The sequence below is a fragment of the Meriones unguiculatus genome, chromosome 19 (genome assembly GCF_030254825.1).
Source record: "Meriones unguiculatus strain TT.TT164.6M chromosome 19, Bangor_MerUng_6.1, whole genome shotgun sequence".
Lineage (NCBI taxonomy): Eukaryota > Metazoa > Chordata > Mammalia > Rodentia > Muridae > Meriones > Meriones unguiculatus.
This window is the reverse complement of record NC_083366.1, coordinates 37471348-37491320: the sequence shown is the minus strand read 5'-3', so window position 1 is coordinate 37491320 and position 19973 is coordinate 37471348. Positions and strand designations below refer to the sequence as shown.

The 19973-nt window shown below is 41.9% G+C and overlaps 1 protein-coding gene across 4 annotated transcripts in view; it reads right to left on the bottom strand.

Annotated features, from left to right (window-relative positions):
* The window catches only part of Elmo1 (engulfment and cell motility 1), a 521602-nt gene that overhangs the window by 371125 nt on the left and 130504 nt on the right, over window positions 1–19973 (bottom strand). For all 4 annotated transcript variants that reach the window (XM_060372629.1, XM_060372632.1, XM_060372630.1 and 1 more), the window contains exon 5: window positions 1377–1427. In XM_060372629.1, the coding sequence (XP_060228612.1) occupies window positions 1377–1427 (51 nt within the window). The remainder of the gene's footprint in view (window positions 1–1376; window positions 1428–19973) is intronic.

The window sequence follows — 19973 nt, the reverse complement described above, 5'->3', positions numbered from 1 at the left end:
GTTTTGTTTTTCCCTTCCACATCATCAATATGTATGGAACTTTGTTGGGAGCCCAGGGCAATAGCGCAGTCAGGTCTTCCTTGACATAGAGCCAGCCTAGATAAAACGCTGAGCCTCACTACAGATTTATAATTAGTAGAGACAATAGGGAGTGTGTGCGCGCGCGCACACACACACACACACACACACACACACACACACACACACACAAAATGAGACAGTAGCCTCTAAAGGCCAAAGTAACAGCAACTTGACATGATGAATGAAGAAGGCCCGTGAAAGGTCCAGGACGCTCTGCTCAGCTCATCTTGTGGTCACTCAAACCCACAAGCAAGCTGTAATTTCTAGGCACTGGCAGGAAGGCACTGGGAGATGCCCTCCCCCACCAAGCCCAGCAGGCGGTCCACAGACCTCATCACTGCCTTAGGCTCAAGATGTTTCGGGGTAAAACGTATGAGTTTTTAAGGCTCTAATGTAATTTTCAACAAGAAGAACTTGTGGTAGCTGCAGTACCCACACTTTAATTCTAGCCAGATGCTTTTCCCAATTTTTAATTTTATTTTTAGCCTAGCACATGGCTGCAGCACAAACTGAAAATGATAGCTGGATATACATTTCGCCACCTTTGCAGTGTGGAAATAGTAACACTTGCAGTACTTTGTGCATGTCATTTTTCAGGAAAGCAAGGAAGCACACTGTGGAGGAACACACTCTAAATATGCTAATGTTGCTACGCAGTTTCTCTACACATAAGAAAGATCGTGATCCAGTCACAGCCTAAATATATTGCAGCATCCTGTTTAGCAGCTTTTATTCAGAGACCTTCAGATGTTTTATATAGAATCAGCTGAGAGGAAACAGGATAATCAGGCAATGCTTTTCAGCTGATTTTAGGAAACATTTTAATAAGAGATCCAGGCTAGAAAATGATCAAATACCCACCCACCCACCCCATCCTACACACACACACACACACACACACACACACACACACACACACACACAGAAGAGACAAGAGAGAGACTGACTTGAAAAGCAGTAGTAGGCTTTAGTTTTTTTTCACTGCATGAATCTGTTCAATGGTGTCAGCTGATGTGTGAGCAAATGGGCCAAACCGATCAGACAGCCACTATCCCATTCATACTGTGAGAACTGCTGCTGGACTGACTACCACAAATTTCAAGTCTTCACCATCCATTTACTTGAGACAGTCACCCTCCTGTTGTGGAAAAGGGAAGGCAGAATGCTCCTGTGATTCTAGAGTCTGCCTAGGACAATATTACAACTCGAGTTCGCTGTCATCCGTCTGTACCCGCAGTCACATACAGCAGACCAGGTTGGGGAATTTTCAATGACAAACATTAAGATCAACTTACTGGCGATGTAGTTAATCGGAGGATAGTGCCATTCTTTATTTCATTGCGATTCTGCAAAAGATGAAAGAAAAGCTTTAGTAAATCTTTAAGTAGAAGTTTGATTAAAGAGAACAAAAGCAAATTTAACTCAGTCTTGAGTCTATGCAGTGGACATTCATATTATTTCCTCTTTTCTCATTTGTAGAATTTTCAATTATTTATACAGAGAACCTTAACTCAAAAAAGAATAGGAATATGAGACCTCAAAATAGAAAAGCAAACCAGTAAGTATAAAAATGCTTTCAGGGAAAATGGCCTAGAAGCTCTAAACCAGATAGAACTGAAACCATGTCTACACAAAACCTTGTACACTAACATCCACAGAAACGCATACTCTTATGTGAAAAAAAGTTTCAAAATTAATTGTGGTAATAGTTGTTAAATTGTAAACCCTCCTCCCAAATAAAATAAAAATAATCAAGTTGAGCATATCTAAAATAGTTATTTTTTTGTTTTTCAAAGTGTATCTCAACAAAGCTGTGATTTTGAAAGAGTTTCTTTGGTACATGATCCCTTAAAGTAAGTAAGAAAGAACATGAATAAACAGATCCCAGATCAGTCTGTGAGCACAGAGCCTCCCTTGGCATCCTTAGCCCTGAAGGCTGAATTTCACTGTCCATTCCAGTTCTTTCCACCAGAGTATGCACCATGATCAGCCTCCAGAAGGTGATAATCTAGCATGGGCTATAGCCCCAAGGAGCTCTGAGACCAAGAGGCTCACTTTCCACATCCTCTGAAACACGCCACAGGCTATAATGCAACAGGTGCACAGAGGTGGTAGGAAATTCCTCCCAGGTGTGTCAAAGGCCCATCCATCACTTGTTCTCGTGGCCAAGTCCCACTACTTACAAACTATAAACTCTATAAAGAACAAGCTGTCAGGGGCCAGAATGAGCATTCCCTCCCAGAGAAAAGTGCGTCTGGAAATTTCACATCATGCACCTACCCTCAATGAAAAAAACCCACACTGGGCCTTTCATCTCTATCTAGACTGTCCCAGAAATACCAAGCACCCTGTAGGGAGCCATCTTTTTATTATCGGAGGGACAAGCAGTGGCCACAGAGCAGACTGGCTGGGAACAGTGATGAAAATTCAGCTCATTTCAAGCTTAATGAGTCTACAATTCTATGAGACTGAAGGGGAAGTCAGCAAACACTGGTTTCAGTACTGAGGGAGCTGAATGTACACCATCTCTCCTCCATGACCAGCTTCTGGACACACTGAGGAATCAGTGCATACATTTTAAAGACTAGAAACCAAAGTTCATCATATCCCAACATCAGGGGGTCAAGACTGGAAGGATTCTGACCTGTGTGACCTGACACTTAGAAGCAGTCTGCCAGAAGTGGAAGCTTCACTTCCCTCCCTAGGTGGGAACCCTGCTGCAAGTGGCAGGAATGGCATCAGGCCCAGCTTCCTCAGGGCATTATACGGACTCAATGGCTAATCCACTGATGCTGTTTAGAATAGGAATCACTCATCAAAAATACAAAAGAAAAAGAAAAGGCCAAATGTTTATTACCAAACACAAAAATAGCATCCACAAAATACCCTGCTGAGCCCTTTCATGTTTTAGCTAGTCCTTACATGTACCCTCTTGTGGTTGGGTGTGAAATGCACCCCCCATGTGCTCATATGCTTGAACGCTTGGTGCCCAGATGGTAGCACTGTTTGAGAAGATTACGGACCATGCGGAGTTGGAACCTTGCTAGAAGTCCATCACTGGAGTAGGGAGCGGCAGTTTTACAGCCTAGCCCCACTTCCTGTTATCTCTCTGCTTCCGGTAGGTGCATGAAATGTGACCATTCTGCTTCTTGAATGCCAGCGCAGCCTCGTGCACCTGCTGCCATGCCTTCACAGCCATGATGACCGTGTGTCATGTGGAGCTAGAAGAGCCCAAATAAAGTCTTTCTTCCCTAACTTGCTTTTCATCATGGTGTTCTAGCAGGCAGACTAAAAAATGACTAACAGATAACCTGACAAGTAAATGTCACAGTACACTCTGCATTACCCTAAAGACATATTAGTACATTCCAGCAGAATGGTACATATTAATAAGCACATGCCCCTTCAATGAGCAGATCAACATGGCTACGGAGAAATTCTGTCCTAGAGCTGCTTCCCATCAGAGACTGGTACCTCTCACTCTCTCTTTTACCCTACTCAGTCCTCTTTGATTCATTCTTCCAAGCACCAACATTGTGTGTGTGTGTATAATACTTTTACATAATACTTACTCATGTTGTCATGTTGTTCATTAGTCATGTCATTTCATCCTAGAACGGCATCTCCATGAAACTGAACAGTGAGTATATTCTGATGTTATCACTGCATCTAAAACAGGGCCTTGCGTGGCCTGGGCTCTGTCAATGCTCAGTAAGCAGCTGATGAATGAATGGCTACATTGCTATATTCCAGGTCATAAATGAAACACTGAGGCAGATCCAAAAAAGGAGATGATTAATCCTCATTCTCTAGAAAGTCAATTTTAAAATCCTGACCCGCATAACTTTATTCTCTCAGGAGTCTTTTACTGGGGTGAAAAGCATTCGTGCTCACTACAAGAACTTCCTAAAAAGCCCAGAAACTCTAAAACGGAAGGCACCAATTATTTTCAACCCAGGATTCCTTTGACTCCAATTCAAAATTCTCTTCTGATTCTACCAACCCTGGAATGTATGTATCATGTATCATGATCCTCTACTCTTAAATGTAAATCAAGGTTCTAATTCTCAGCAGATTTTGTCCTTCTCTGATGGTTTTGTCTTAATTAGGCTGTCTGATATGCAAAGTAGACTGAATAGCATTCAACCAAATACTGGTCTTGGTGTTCTATCAAGTCTTTTGAAAATGCTCGGTATAGCTAATCATCATATAACCAATAGTCATATAACTAACAGTCATGTAACTAAAGACTAACCAGCACTCGGAAGGCAGAGGCGGGTGGATCTCTGAGTTTGTAGACCAGCCTGGTCTACAAAGTGAGTTCCAGTACAACAAGGCTACACAGAGAAACTCTGCCTCAAAAAACAAAAACAAAAACAAAAAAAAAACCAAAAGGGGGAAAAAAAGACTAATGTAATGTTAAGTAATGTTAAGAACTAGAAAAAAAAAAGAAAAAAAAAAAAGAACTACAGAGTCAACTAGCCTGGCCCCCTGAGGCTCACAGAGACTGACCCTCCATCCAAACATCCGGTATAAACTCGTCCTAAGCCTCCTGCAAATAGGCGGCATATACACAACTTGATCTTCATGTGTATCCCTCAATAACTGGAACCGGGGGCTTTCTCCGACTCTGATGTCTCCCTTTGGATCTCGTCCCCCTAACTGGGCTGCCTTGCCTGGCCTCAGTGGGAGACAATGCACCTAGACCTTCAGTGACTTAATGTGCCAGGGTGGGTTGGTACCCATGGGGGACCTCCCCCTTCTCTGCAAAGGAGGAAAGGGGAGAATGGGGGCAGGGGTGTATAAAATGGAGACTGGGAGGAGATACGGAGGGTGACAATCAGGATATAAAATGAATAAATAAAAAATTAAAATAAAAAAGGATTAGAAAAATCAGGACACTGTACACATTGGTAAATAATATAGTTACATGGAAAATTATTAATAGATTTTCCTCAAAAACTTACAAGAACATCTCCCATACAGTCTAGCTATGCATGCGTAAGTATATAACCAAAGACAATGAAATCAATGTGTGGAAGAAACATCCACACTCGAATTTTTCCTGTGGTGATATTCTTGGTAGCTAAAAATGCAAGCAACCTAAATGTCCATCAAGTGATGAATGGACATCGAAACACAATGGAAGACCAATCAGCTAAGGAAAAAAATATATATATAATTGTATGATTCCATTTATAAGGCTAGAACAAAGTCACTACACCAAGGGAAATTAAGAAGGTACAGAATGACAAATGCCACATGGCCTCATTCATATGTGAAATATAGGAAAGCAGGCCTACAGAAGTGAGGTTCCCAGAGGTTGCGGAGGAGGAAAAAGCAAGTGAGAGAGGGAGGGAGAAGAGAAAGGTTGCAAAAGAGGAGCTAGGCCACAGCTGCACAGGAGTTAGGGCTTTTGATATGTAATTATACAGAGTGACTCTCCACACAAAGATAGGCAAGTACACACACATAATGGCACAACAAGCTGTACCTATCCCAACACACACGGAGAGCCAGAAACAGAGAGAGACACACACACACAGAAAAATAGATTAGTGACCCTGATTCAAATGTCACACAGTGTATAAAGGTATCAAAACATCATAGGGTAGCAAAATTATGTGTGATTAAAATGTGAAAACAACACATTTAATTTAAACGTTACAAAAAAAAGAAAAACACAGACAATCATAAGACACGTTTTGAACAAGCATTCTGAATTTTGAGGTAACACTGTCTGCAGCAAACAGGTCTCCTCATGCCACCTCCTCTAGAAATAAAGAGGAGAAGAGAGACAGAAAGAACATCTCTGCAGGGAACTGCCGGGCCTGCACACAGTATACGGAAAGAATGACAAGCGGCCGAGGGAAAGCTGCTAACTTCGCTGTCATATTTACCCACACAACCCACTGCAGCCCGCACTAGCCCCTGACATTTGCAGACGCCAGGACAGGAGGTCTGTGTTTCTTTATGTCCTACCTCGGCTACTCAGACTCTGTGAGGCCTGGATGACAGGATCCCCTCCAGAACCTGCTTTCTTCGGTATGCCAACATTCTACTTAGCCTTATCCAGAACTGCATCGGGTCAAAACCAGAAATGCTCCTTCTTCTGCTGCTTACCAGTGACAGCAGAGAACCTCAGGAGGCAGGGACACTACGGACATTAGAAGTCTTGGCCCTGAGCAGGCAGGGCGCCTCTCCACCTCCTCTCTCCATCACTGTCTGTTTTGCCTGTCTCACTGGTGAGGAGCCCCTAACTTTAGATGTTCTACTCCGAGACAACACTGTTCTTCAGAACCATTGCTTAAGCATCAGGCAGAGTGACTCTGCATGAAAACATGACCCCATTAATCCCATCATATGTCCATTTGCTTCACTTTCCCATCTTGAGGCCAGTGAAGCCACGAGGGGCAGTCAGTATATGACACACTGGTTGCTAAGCTACAGAGCCATGTCTGTAGATGAAAGACAACAGAGCTTTTAAAAAAGAGTGTTAAAAATGCCCTAAAGTACGATCTGAACCCCCCCCCCCGAAACTGATCTCGGGGGGAAGGGAAAAAAAGGGTGGTGGGGGGAGCAGGGGGTAAAGGATAACATGTTCCAGAGTTGCTGGTCGGAGATGCTGCACTTTCCACTCCAGCAGCCCAGGGCTGTCCTAGGACAAAGCAGATCTGAGCAGACAATCAGAAGGAGACTGCCCATCCCCTTTGGTGTTTTAATAGATGGCAAAGGCAGAGATACAGAACAATGTGTTTTTCTGTAGACAAACACGCTTGTCTTAAAGGAACAAGTGTCTCCTCGGGCAGACACTAATTCAGTGTCTACTAATGCCCCAATGCAACAATGTACACTTGTTTTCACAGAGCAGCAAGCGCTCTGTCTCCAGGTCTAAAATTCAGGTAGGGTGTACTTCAAGCCCCTGTCCTTCTAACAGCCTGAAATGTTATCTGCTGCAATTCATTCAGTAGAGATGGGATGTGGCTGTGAAAATACTTAAGTGAGTGCGGACAGTCTCTCCATGCAGAAGCTCAGGCTACAATGTTAGCATTCCAACTGGCTGAGCGGCACCAGCAAGGGCATAGTGGGAGCACCAGGGCCAGGTCAAGTGTCAGTCAAATCTCTCCCTGGACAGGTGCTGTGCTGGAGGACAGTGGTGGCATTAGGAAGCTGCACCAACAATGGCCTGGGTGGAACAATGGACTGGGAGGAAGGAAGCGCCACCTTGGGCCTGGGCCAGCTGCTCTCGGGCAGCTTGTTTCCTTATCCGCAGAGGGAAGCAAAGGGCCAAGTGCCAAATGTCAATACTTTATATCTTATTCTCAGCACAGCAAACACAGAGGAAATACTTAAGGCTCTTGAGCAGGATTACTGATATGATGAAGGAATCTTAGAGAAATACATTTGTCAGATGTGGTAAATTAGACTGGGAAGAGAAAAGTTCAGGAAACTTAAGCCTAGAGACAGAGGACTTAAGTAACTGTGTACAAGTTCCAACCCCCAGAGATGGGGGTCCCCAGTACCTCAATACCAAAGTGAATAACCTAAAAGATAATGTCAAGATCCCAAGAGTAAATAGACATTGGGTTCCACGATAAAAAAAAAAAAATACACATTTTCTTCCATATACAGCATGAAGGATAGTCAACAGGGACACAATTTTTGTTGCATGACTTTTGTCCTGTCTTATAAAGGCCTTTAAAATGTTCAAATCCATAATCCCAGCACTTGGAGAGGCAAAGGCAGTTGTATCCCTGTGAGTTTGAGGCCATCCTGGTCTATAAATGAAGTCCAGGACAGCCAGAGCTACAATAGAGAAACCCTGTCTCAAAAAAAAAAAAAGCGGGGAAGGGGTTTCAAATCCAACATCTCTTCAAAGTTTTATCTTGCAGGGAATCAAAGGTGCAGGTAGTATTTGATAAAAGACGTCCCCTATACCCATCATTAAAGCACAGTAAAAAGGTAAGGTCCAGCCTGCATAGACCAGTCGTTTCCCTGCCTCAGCACAAAAGCTTGGCCCTGCTTTATGGCACTGAAGCTGGGCCTGAGTCTCTCCAGCTAGGCAGAATGAGATGCTTCACTGGGAGAGGGAACGAAGTTACCATCTCCCCTGTGTTACCCCACGCGTTACCCCACGCTGAACGCATTCAGGTCTTGCATGCCCCACACCTCTGACCAGACTTTTGCCAGAAACCGCTTCTGAGAAGCTCTGCAACCCACCCTTCCAGCAATAAAGCACAGGCCAACTGGTCAAGTCGCTTTCCTCTGACCGACCTGTGAGTGATGGGCAGTTGGAGAGGCCAATGGGAGTCGTACCCTCTGCCCAGAGCTGCCCAGAAAGGCAGTGCGCACTGCTGATCTCAAGTTTCTATGTGATCATCTTCCTCAGACTGAGGGCCATGACCACTTTTCTGCAACTGCTCCTTCTAGGCTCATCAGAGACACTGATACTCATAATTAACCAGCTTTTACCAGTAGCCAGCTATGTAAACTGAGTTTCTACTAGTTCAATACTGATGGTTTATCACTGAGATAGTAAGTCTTCCAAGTGTTTCTTAGGACAAAGTAAAATGTAAAGAAATGATAGTTAAGCAGGCTAGTTGTGTAATATGGTCACCAAAGTGCTGATGTAAAAAAATGTTTAATGTTTGAGAATACAGGAGTATGACCATATGCAGACAGCGCCTCATGCACATGCTGAAGAAATGCTGACATTCTGTTGGGTTACCACATATATGGTGCTCCTCACCTGCAAGTTATGGGAAAGGTGACAGTTAGAAGAATGTCTGACACATAAAGCTGTGCCCATGTTTTTAAGGCAGAGAGTGACTATCAAACTATAGGACAGAAGAATCTGTGTAAACTCCATGAAGACATGAAGCAGTCTAACACCATTGGAATGGACACCTATTTGCCAGCCGCTGCTGCTATAACTTTATGCTACCTTTGACCAACCGGCACGGGCTAAGGTTTAAGCCTGAATTATGATGGGCAAGTTAGAACCTGTAGTCACAGAAATACAAAAGTTCCTCAGCCACATCTAGAAGAAAGAAACTCACTCTCGGAAAAGGCATTTCAAAAGGTCAATTCCAGGGGCACTAGCACTGATAACAGAGACTCTAACCAGTTTGGAAAGTACCAACTTCACATCCTGTTCTAGGCTGCATCAGTGCCAACAAGTCTAGAGACAGAAAATGTTATACAAGCCTTCACACTGGAGAGCCAGGAAACCAAGTGATGGAAACACTGAGGAAAAGAAGAGTGTCCAGGTGTGAGCTGGTGTGCTGTCAAATGACATTCTGAGCATTAAAAATCTGCCTTGTTATATGTCTAGATGCAGGTGTAAGGCAGGCCTCAGTCCCTGGCTTCAGTGATTGTAACTTTGTCATCTGAGCATTCGCTATTCCTGACACACAGAAGACACACAGGAAACACAAGGCATGCTGCCGAGTTTTATTGTTCTTGGGTTGTAATTATTTTATGTGTATGGGTGTTTTGCTTGCATATATATCTGTGCATCACATACATGCCATGTACCCAGAGAGGCCGGATCCCAGAGGCTGGGATCCCCCTGGAACCCAGATCACTCCAAAGAGTAGCCAGGGCTCCTAACTGCTGAGCCATCTCCCCAGCCTGCTGATGGTTAGTTTGTATTGTCTACTTACACAACCTAGAGTCACCTGAGATGAAGAAACCTCAATTGAGGAACTGCCTAGATAGAACGTGGCATGGGGCACAGTCTGTGAGAAACTGTTTTGATCAATGACTGAAGTGGGATGATGTAGGTTGCCCTTCAGACACATGGCATAATGCTCAATTCTCTTATGCTAAAAATTGGCACAGTGTTTGCATCTTATCTCTGCACATGGTCTTGTATACCTTAAATCATTCCAAGATTACTGATGATCCCTAACGCAATGCTGAAGCTATGAAAATGGTCGTTAGACTGTATTGTGTGGAGAATAAAGACAAGGGAGAAGGGTGCTACAAGAAATGCTTAAGAAAAATTACACACGGAAAGTTGTGTGGATCCACGGATGCAGAAAACAGAGGTAGGAATTGGTGACTGTACATGTGTACAACATTCCTCAATGCTACATGAAGATGGAGTTATTGTTGCGATGAAAACAAGTCCTTAGATTGACATACTCAATGTGCGTACAGTGACTCAGCTATATTCCTAGAGAAGGTGTAGTTTCGATTACAGATTCTGAAGAAGTGGAGGAGCTGCCATGGCAGAGGGCCTGAATCTTAGGCAGAGTAAGCAAGCACAGGTCAGCCCATTCATTTGAAACTCCCGCCTCAGATGTGCGAGGATTCTTTTTTTTTTAATTTTTATTTATTTATTATTTACTGCAATTTATTCACTTTGTATCCTACTATAGCCCTCTCCCTCACCTCCTCCCAGTCCCACGCTCCCTCCTTCTTCTTCTCCACTGATAGGGGAGGTCCTCCTCCCCTTCTATCTGACCTAGCCTATCAGGTCTCATCAGGACTGGCTCCATTCTCAGGATTCTTCTTTTCTTTCTCTTTTGTGGTCTTGGGAGTCACGGGAGTCTGAACAACGTTTTTGAGTGCATGAAATGAAACAAGTAAGCTTAGAAACAAGTAAAATGGCTATTTGAATATTTTTTAAATTGTGTCATAATAGTACACGCTCTACTTTATTAATGCAGGGGTGCTCAAACATATTCTATAAAGAGCCAGACAATATTTTCTGCATTGTGGGCCAGAAAGTGTCTGTGGTGAGAGGGACAGGAAGAAGAAAGGGTACAACTTGTGCTCCAGGAATCTTAACATGCGAAAATGGGTGACATCATAGATTTAGTCCATAGGCATCAGTTAATGACCTCTGAACTCACATGTTTAAAAAAAAAAAGGAGGTTTTAGGTCCTCGAGGTACCACAATTGCTAATAAAGCACAGTGATCTTAAATGATATTTTAAGTTTCCTCCAATAGGAGCAGCAGATAGCTCTGGTTCCTACTGGTTCCAAAGGCTCAGCTGCTGCCTATGTGATTAGTATGGCTTGCTGGGTACCTTCCTGGTGGAATACAGTTGCAGCTTCCATCCCATTAGTTCATCCCTTTAGAACAACAGGTTGACATAATGGACCTCCATAGTATTTACAAGTTCCTTCCAAAACCCTGGCTTTAGAAGACTCGGGCCAGTATTTTCACTCATATCTGACACCCCACCCGCACCATCCCAATGTCCTGTTTCTTTCTGTTCTTTAACACACCGAGTTCTTTCATGCTTCAGGACGTCAGTTACTGCCTGTTCTGTGCCCTACAGTGCTATGATCTGGCTCCCTTTTGTTCTTTCTAAAGAGACAGGCCTCTGTGCTTTACAGTGATCTTGGCCAGAATGGACAGTCAATGCCTTCTATGGGAATATGAGTTACTCCTGAGTTGGCATAAACAGAACACCAACCCAGAGCCCAGGCCTGGGCCTGGGCCACAGGAAGCCTACATTCTGAAAGCAGAGCTCCCGCCTGATCCAGGCTGTAAAAATATCTCTTTAGACTCATACGGTTAGAAAAGTAAGAGCCGTGAGTATCCATCTGTATCCTTCATTTATATTTGCATCACTGCAAACTTAAAGCTGGCCAAGTCTTATTTTGGGTCCATTCTTAAATCTTTAGTGCACAGCCATGCTCTCAGAATAAACTAAAATAGACACACACACCATACTCTACCCACATGACTGCTTTATGCCAACTCTAGATAAAAATGAATACTTTGTTCATTTTCTAAAAACTGCTGGTCTCTTTCCACACCCACAGGAGGATGTGCTTAAGGAGAGTGGGCATCTTCCATGTTTAGCTCATCGCCAAAGCCTAAAATATGCTCAGTCTATACTTTCTCAATGAATAGAATGAACATTTTAATCATGACAGAACCCAGAGGAAAAGAAAAACTACAGTTCAGAACTAAAGTTAACAGGCCACTTAGGACTTCAAAGAGAGAAATAATAATCATTCTCTCTTCCTACAACTTAAGTCTGAAACCCTTCCCTAAGTTATAACCTTCAGTTATCCAATGAGTATTTATTTTATCAGGCACAGATATCATTGAAAACTGAGTTCTTGTTCCACTACTGATGTAAGCTTTTACAATGAATCGCAAGTACAAATGAGTCACACTCCACCCTGTTGCAAAGTGATGTCCCAAAGTGCCCTGGACATACACCACCTCTGGGCTTTACGCTTCCAACTCTGTCTATATTCATTCCTAAAGAGTCACCTGTCCCAGCCCTAAAGAGAAGCACTCTTATGTAACAGGAGGTTAGAAAGACAATTCTGGAAAACAGGATATGGCCACAGAGCTAGACCTGACTAGCCTAGGAGCCCACATCAGAGAGTAGGCTTTCACAGAGGCCCCACTCCAGCCTCCTTCCCTCTGTTTTCCTCTTCCACTGCTGCAGCTGAAGTGAGAGACGTTTCTAGCAGTTCATACAGATGACATGTTTAAAGAGAGTGTAGAACTATCTCAGTTCTACAAGTACCAATATTTAACTTTGAATCATCAACAGACTATTTTTTCCTTCCTTCTTTCCTTTCACTTATTCATCTATCTATCTATCTATCTATCTATCTATCTATCTATCGACAGGGTCTCACTATGTAGCTCTGGCTGTCCTGGAACTTACTATGTAGACCAGGGTGACCTCAAACTCACAGAGACCTCCTTACCTCTGCCCCCAAGTTCGGGGATTGCGGGCATGTGCCACCGTGCCCAGTTTCTCCAATAGCTATTTTCAAAACGACAAAAACTGGCAAATGCTGCAGAGGCTGTGAATCAAAAGGAACTTTGACACCGTTGGTGGAGATGTCATATTAGAGTAGACATTATGGAAAACTGTTTGGAAGTTTCACAACATTAGAAATAGAACTACCATCTGCCCTAGCAATTTCACTCCTGAGTACACATCCAAAGGAAATGAAGCCGGCATATTTAAAACACACCTGCATTCTCGTGTTTACGGTGGCACAAGTCACAATAGCCCTGGTACCAATCACCTAGGTGTCCATGAAGGGATGAGTGGATAAAGAAAATGTGATATAGGCATATAGATGCATAGTACTACACAGCCATAAAAAGAATGATTGTTTCAAAATGGATACACAACAAAATATAATATCTTAATGCTTGTATGGCAATTAAATGTCATAAAATCATTTTAAAATCATGTGGAAGCCAGCATGCCATGTGAGTACTTCCCCTTTTCTCTGGAGCTGCACACTCAGTGCTAGGATGAGTCTCCCCAGCTACCTGTCACTCAGCAAACCCTACACGTACCTGTGTTTGAGTGATGCAGTAAATAAACCTTTTAGAAGCTAATGCAATCAGGACTGGTGTTTTCTTTAACAGCTCAACTACAGGTAATGGCCAGAGGAAACATTTATTTGGTAGACTTATTCTTTGCTGAGAATGTGTCTGCCCAAATGAATTAGCTAATTGTTATTAAGGATATCTATTTAGTAAATTAAGTGCCTTATTCACGGAAGGTCTGGAATGAGATTCGTGTTTCTTACTATAAAAAGATCCTGCTGAGTAAGGTGGCATGAATCAGAGAAACACTGGCCAATATGAAAAGGAAAGATGCTAGCAAAACAGGAAGACTTAGATGAAACTGAGTAAGAACCTAGAAAGTAAAGCTTGTTTGCTGTTCCCACAGACCCACAGTTAGCTCATCTCTTTGATACTTGAGAATGTTGATCTATACAAAACAGAGAATAGATTCATAAAAATATTTCTATATTTGCAGAACATAAGCTTAAAAGAATTTCTTATGCAAGAAAATACTCAACAAATGGTACACAACGAGCTAGGAAAGGTACCATTTATGAAGGATACAAAAATAAGAGCTAGCTAAGCAATATACACAAGACCTTTATTGAAAAAAATGTTAAAGCTTTATTGATCAATGTTCTAGTAAGTGTCATCATGGGTGATATAGTCAAATAACCTCAAGAAAGCAATTTTCCCAAAAAGTTAAGCCATAAATAAAATTCAATTTTAAGCAAAATACTAATGGGATTTGGCAAGAAATTGTCAAAATGTATATGGTAAAGGACTAGGCAACTTGACTTGCTCTAAAAGAGAGAAAGAAAAAGAAGAGGAGAAAGGGGTGAAAGAAGGGAGATTGTAAGGAGAGGCCTCAGAAGCAAATTCCATCTTCTAGAAATAAAGTCTTGTTACTAAGTTACAAGCACAAAGCTACACGGCAATAGAATGAAACAGAGAGTAATAGGGACCCCCGATTCACAAAAACTTGACATGCTACACCAGGGACAAAGCAAACCAAGTGCAAGAGGAGATGGACAATAAATATTCCAGTAAAGGACGCTAGCATGCCTGGCTGTCTTCATCCAAAAGGATTAAAGTAAACGTCAGTCTCATTTCTGCGCACACATGATACAGAGTGTCAAACTGGATTAATGGCTTACATGAAGATTGAAACTTTCAAAGTTGTGAGAGAAATATAAGAGAATAGCTTTAAAGTACATGAAAAAGAGAAAGTGCTTTGAAAATACTGAAGGCAAATGACAAAGGGAAAGAAACCAATATGATCATGTGAAAATGATTTTTATGAAGGTCTGTCTGACAACACCATAGCCAACTCTGTAAAACAGCTTTGAGGACAAAGCGCTCCCACACCACAAATGGACAAAGATTGTACTGGTCACTTCAGAAGAGAAATCTGAGTAGAAAATAAATATGGAAAAATATGCCCAGCCACAGTAGTTGGGTAAATGCAAGTTAAAGCCACAAAAAAGCCCCATGGCAGCCCCATCCAGCTGGCTTAGGATAGCAGGAGAGTGATCACATTAGTTCACATCAGGGAATAGAAACTTGCCATCTTGTGGGTGTGGCTAGAGGCTGGCAGACCCACACTGGAAATCCTTTTAGCACTCTGTGTTGTAGCTGACCCAATGTGTTTCTGCATTCCAGTCTAGAAAAGCTGTTAAACGGTTCCAGACAAACACATTTATAGCACAGCGCTGTGACAACAAAAGTGAGGAAACAACTGATTATCTGTAAGAAAAACATCTAGATGAACTCTTTTGTCCATGCCATAGAACATCATACATTGTTCACCTCACGAATATTACCAAATTTAAAAAAAAAAAATTAAATCACAAAACGTTACCTTCAGGAGACAGCAATTATCTGCTTTTTTAAAATTTATTTAGCTTTTATGTGTGTGAATGTTTTGCCTGAATGTATGTATGTGTATCATGCTTGGGAAGTGCCCAGAGAGGCCAGAAGAAGACGTCAATCTCCTGACATTGGAGTTAAAGTTGTAAACCAACATAGAAAAGCCAAACCAGGTCCTCTTGAAGAACAGCATGTGCTCAGAACTGCTGAGGAACCTCCCCAGTTCCCCTCCACCAATTACTTAAAGTTTAAAACACAAAGCGATACAGCATATATATGAGCATACAGATATGCAGAGAACCTATTAGTGAGACAGAAGAATGCCATCCCCTTCAGGCTTGTATTCACTTCTTTGGAGGAGAGAACAAAGGAAGAGACAGAGCAGGGCTGTGGCAAGTCCAAGTCTTAACATCTCTTATCATCTAGGTGGTAGAGTATAAGGGTGTCTGTTACACCATTTTTTTTATACTTTTGCTATATTTGTCCCAATTAAAAAGTTTCAAACTACCCTTTAAGTAACTTCAGCTCTTACGGAAACCACTATTCATAATGCAAAACTTATATCTGAATCAACATTAGTGGCTGGGTTTCTTATATCTACACATTACTCTGCAATGAGAGAACAATTAAAGATAAACATATATTTTTAAAACAATGTGCTGATAATAAGGTAGCCTCATATAATCCTGTTCCTTTTTCCTTTGCCAACAGCTACATTCTTGAAACACCACAAATTCAGCCTTTTTACCAAGTGCCTATCAGCCAGACAGTGGTTTTCAAATAATGGGACCCATTTTATTCTGAAACGGGGGAAAAAAAGAATCTCAGCTGATGCCCCAGAAACAAAAATAGACAAAGAGGCATCGCATTAGTACCAGTGTGTGTTGATGGGCTTGTAAATGCATGCTTTATTGAGGTAATCAACAGGAATAGTCAGACCTTCTTATTAACATAAAAATTCAATAACCAGCAATACAGCTGATCATTATAATAATATACCAATATTCTGCATGCAGTTTGCCTTTGTGTTCTTTTGTCTGGCTCGGGGTGGCGGAACTCTATTCCCTTCTTGGTGTCCTAGTTTTTTAAGGCTGCCTAATAAATTATCCCACTTTCCACTAGCCTGAGAGCGATCATCACTCTGAGACCTCTAGGTCTGAAAGGAGGTGGCAATGAGCTGTCCGTTATCAGGATACCCTTTCTCTGCCTACATGGATTAAGTCCCTATTGCTCCATTTCCCAGATCTCGGGTCTTAGCTAAGGGACCACTCTGCTTAGAGACTGAAGAGACTGGCCTCTCAAGCCTCTGAAGACCTTACCTTCTGCTGTTGCCCTGTCCACAACATGCAGTATGTTCTTCCTCAGATTACATCCTTCTTTCTCTTCTATAGGCCCACAGGATCATTGCCCTTCTAACTGATCCACAGTCAACTGATTGCAGACCTTAACTACACTAGCAAACCTCCATGTGGCTGAGGATATTGGAGCTCTTCACACATAAACTAGCTACTCTTTATGGTAACCACTTATATCCACTTACCTGAGGCCTGCAGATGATTGGAAAAAAGGAATCGGTCTACTTCAGTCTCTCTTCCTCCCTTTCCATCCCTTCTCCTCCTTCTTTCTCCCCTTCTCTCCCTATCTCCATCTCTCACTCTCTCCAAAGTCTCACTATATAGTACATGCTGGGCTCGACCTTACCAATATTTTCCCTCAGTCTCCTCACTGCTGAGAATACAATGGCATGCCACCATGGCCATTTTTGGATCAGGACCCTTTTTCCTTTCAAATTTGTGTAACTAACTTCCAATTCCAACTCTCATTCTTTAAAACACATACAGGAAACCCAACAAAAGCTACTCAACACTTAGGAAAAGCAGTGCAACTAGGTTTTCGCCTTTATTGGCCATCTGGCATGACCCCAAGCCAGCAAGCTCCAAGTATCTCCATCTACCTCACAGCAGCCAAGGGCATTAGGAACCACAGGTACCTGGGTTGGACTATTTCTTTAGAGTGAATGAATGTCTAACTTAAAGCAAAAGCAATCAGCCCAATCAGGTACACGTGGAAAGCCTAAATACATGCACCAGAGAGGAGGAAATGAAATGCTGAAATCAGTGTGATCAGACCACTGCCCATAAGAGCGCCTGCCTGCACAGAGCCACTATCTATCATTACCATTTAGGTTGGTCTGTTGGTAGAGCTTCAGTTGATTATTTTACTTGTGCTTAAACAACTCAAAGAAATGTCTTAGGAGATCCTATTAATAAAATCCTATGATTCCTCAAAGGTTTGGAGATACTGAGGGTATTTCAGTTATAAGTTTTGACACTTTGTACCTGTGTGGCCTGAAATCCCCAAAGGACTAAGACTTCTAAATCCTCAAATGCAATAACTCATCAAAGAGCCTGGTGCCTAAGAGCTTGACAGTGAATAGACACTACAGATGATCCTGGGTGACACAATTTCTTGGGAGTTAGCATTCAACTTCTGTCTAAAGTTTATAACGAAACACATTATAAACTAAATACTTCAGCGCTGTCTTTTAAAAGCAGAGAGAAAGAACAAAACAGATAGTGGTTCAGCTCAAAAGTACAAATATAAATATGGTTTCAACAAAACTGAATAGGATATTTTTCAGCCTTTACAAAGTTAACAATAGGAAACATGACTCACTGTGAGAGGACCAAGGGCTAACATACCAGGCAATTTCACTGGCATTGCTTCACTTAATCTTCATTACATAATGAAATAGACTCTGCATATTAACTAGCATGTTAAAATGTCTATTATATACTACATTAAAATGCAATCTATAAACATGTATGTAAAATCTTTTATACATTTTATAAATTCAAATATACTCTTTATGTCAAATATTTTAGTGTGTGTACCAAAATGCCAGTTTTATACCCTAATCATTTGACAAGTCCTTTTTTTTTTATTTTGGGTTTGTTCTGCTTTAAAGTTTCTTATCTACATAAATGATTCAGAAATATGGTGAGATTTTATATCTGTTTGCTTAAGAGCTGAAGATCCTGAAAAAAGTTTTGCATGAGTTGTTCAAAGTAAGTAAAGTACTATGTCATTTTTATCTAGCATCAGAAAATATAAAACTATCTATTGTGCTTTGAGGTTGCAAAAAAGGGTGTCTAAGGACCAAGAAGGGAGAAGAGACCAGTGTAATGTCTCGACAGGTTTTCTGGAGCTATCCAGAATGGTGAAGACTTGAGTTTGATCCCTAGGACTCACCTAGTAGAAGAAAACTCATTTGCCCATTGTCTTGTGACTCTACACAATCAGTTTGGTAGGCTCCCCACCCCCACACATATAAATAAATATATGGGAAGAGGTCTAGGAATCCAGCTCAGTAGTTAAAGTACATGTTAGGCAATTGCTGGGATAACTTCCATTCCAAACAAATGTGAGGGCGAGGGCAGAGGAGGAGGAGAAAGAAGAAGGAGGAGGAGGATGGAAAAAGAAAAAACGAAGACGAGAAAGAAGAAGAAGCAACATTCAATGGATAGAGTAGGAAATGGGGTTTTTGGTTGGTGGTTTGGTTTGGTTTCACTTGGCTTGGCTTGGTTTTTTGTTTGTTTGTTTGTTTGTTTGTTTAAATACAGCTGGTAACCCAATATAGTAGACAGTAGGGAAGAATTGTGGGACAGAATGAAGCAAGTCACAGATAAAGAAAAAGCAGATAAGTGTAAGGAAGAATCAGAAGAGAAAGAGAATATACCAGGAGAGAGGAGACCAAGGAAAGAGAAGAAATAGAGTAAAATAAAATAAAATAAAAGTCAGAGGACTCAGGAGGTGGATCAGTGAGTGAAAGCAACTGCCACTGCAGGCCTGATGACCTGAACTCCACTTCCCATTCAAACACTGTAGAGGGAGAACAGAGTCTCCAAAGTTATCTCCTGCCTCCACGTGAGTGCCATGGAATGAGGGTGCTTATACACACACAGTGATTTCCCTCCCTCCCTCCCTCTCTCCCTCTCTCTCACACACACACATTCTCTCTCAGCACACAAATAAAATTAAGTAAAAAACTGACTAGATAACCATCTCTCTCCATGTACCACTCAATAAAGTAAAATTTCTGGAGTAAGACCACAAAGAAAAACAAAAACAAACAAAAAAAAACAAAAAACAAACAACAACAACAAAAAAAAAAAAACTTTTCTTTTACGACAGGATCGCACTGTATAACCCTGACTGGCCTGGAACTTCTTTGTAGAGGAGACTGTCTTGAACTCACAGAGATCTGACTGCTTCTGCTTCCCAATCCTGGGACTAAAGGTGTTCTTCACAAAATCCAGCACAAGTAAATGAACTTTGAAAGTTAAATTTTATTGCCTCCTCTCCCCATTTCTATAAAAGTGCAAGGTGCATTTTATACTTGATAACCAAGGTGACCATGACACCTGTCACACCCAGATACTGGAAAGACTCACAGCTAGCTCACAGCTCCTCCCATCAGTTGGAGCACCACGTTTCCCAGTGAAAAGCAGTTATTGAAACCAAGACAAAGAGGGAAGTAACTCAAAGTAACTAACATCCCCACAGCTGTACTTAGGTCAAAGGGTGCAAGAAGTGCTGCTGAGAACACATGACGCTGCTCTCTTCCCTCTTCCCAGGCAAGAAAGAGCAGCAGGAATCTTGCTTGTGTTCCTAAACTTTTCAAATATATTTACTTACATCCCTTGGAGTGCTTTGCCTGCATATGTGT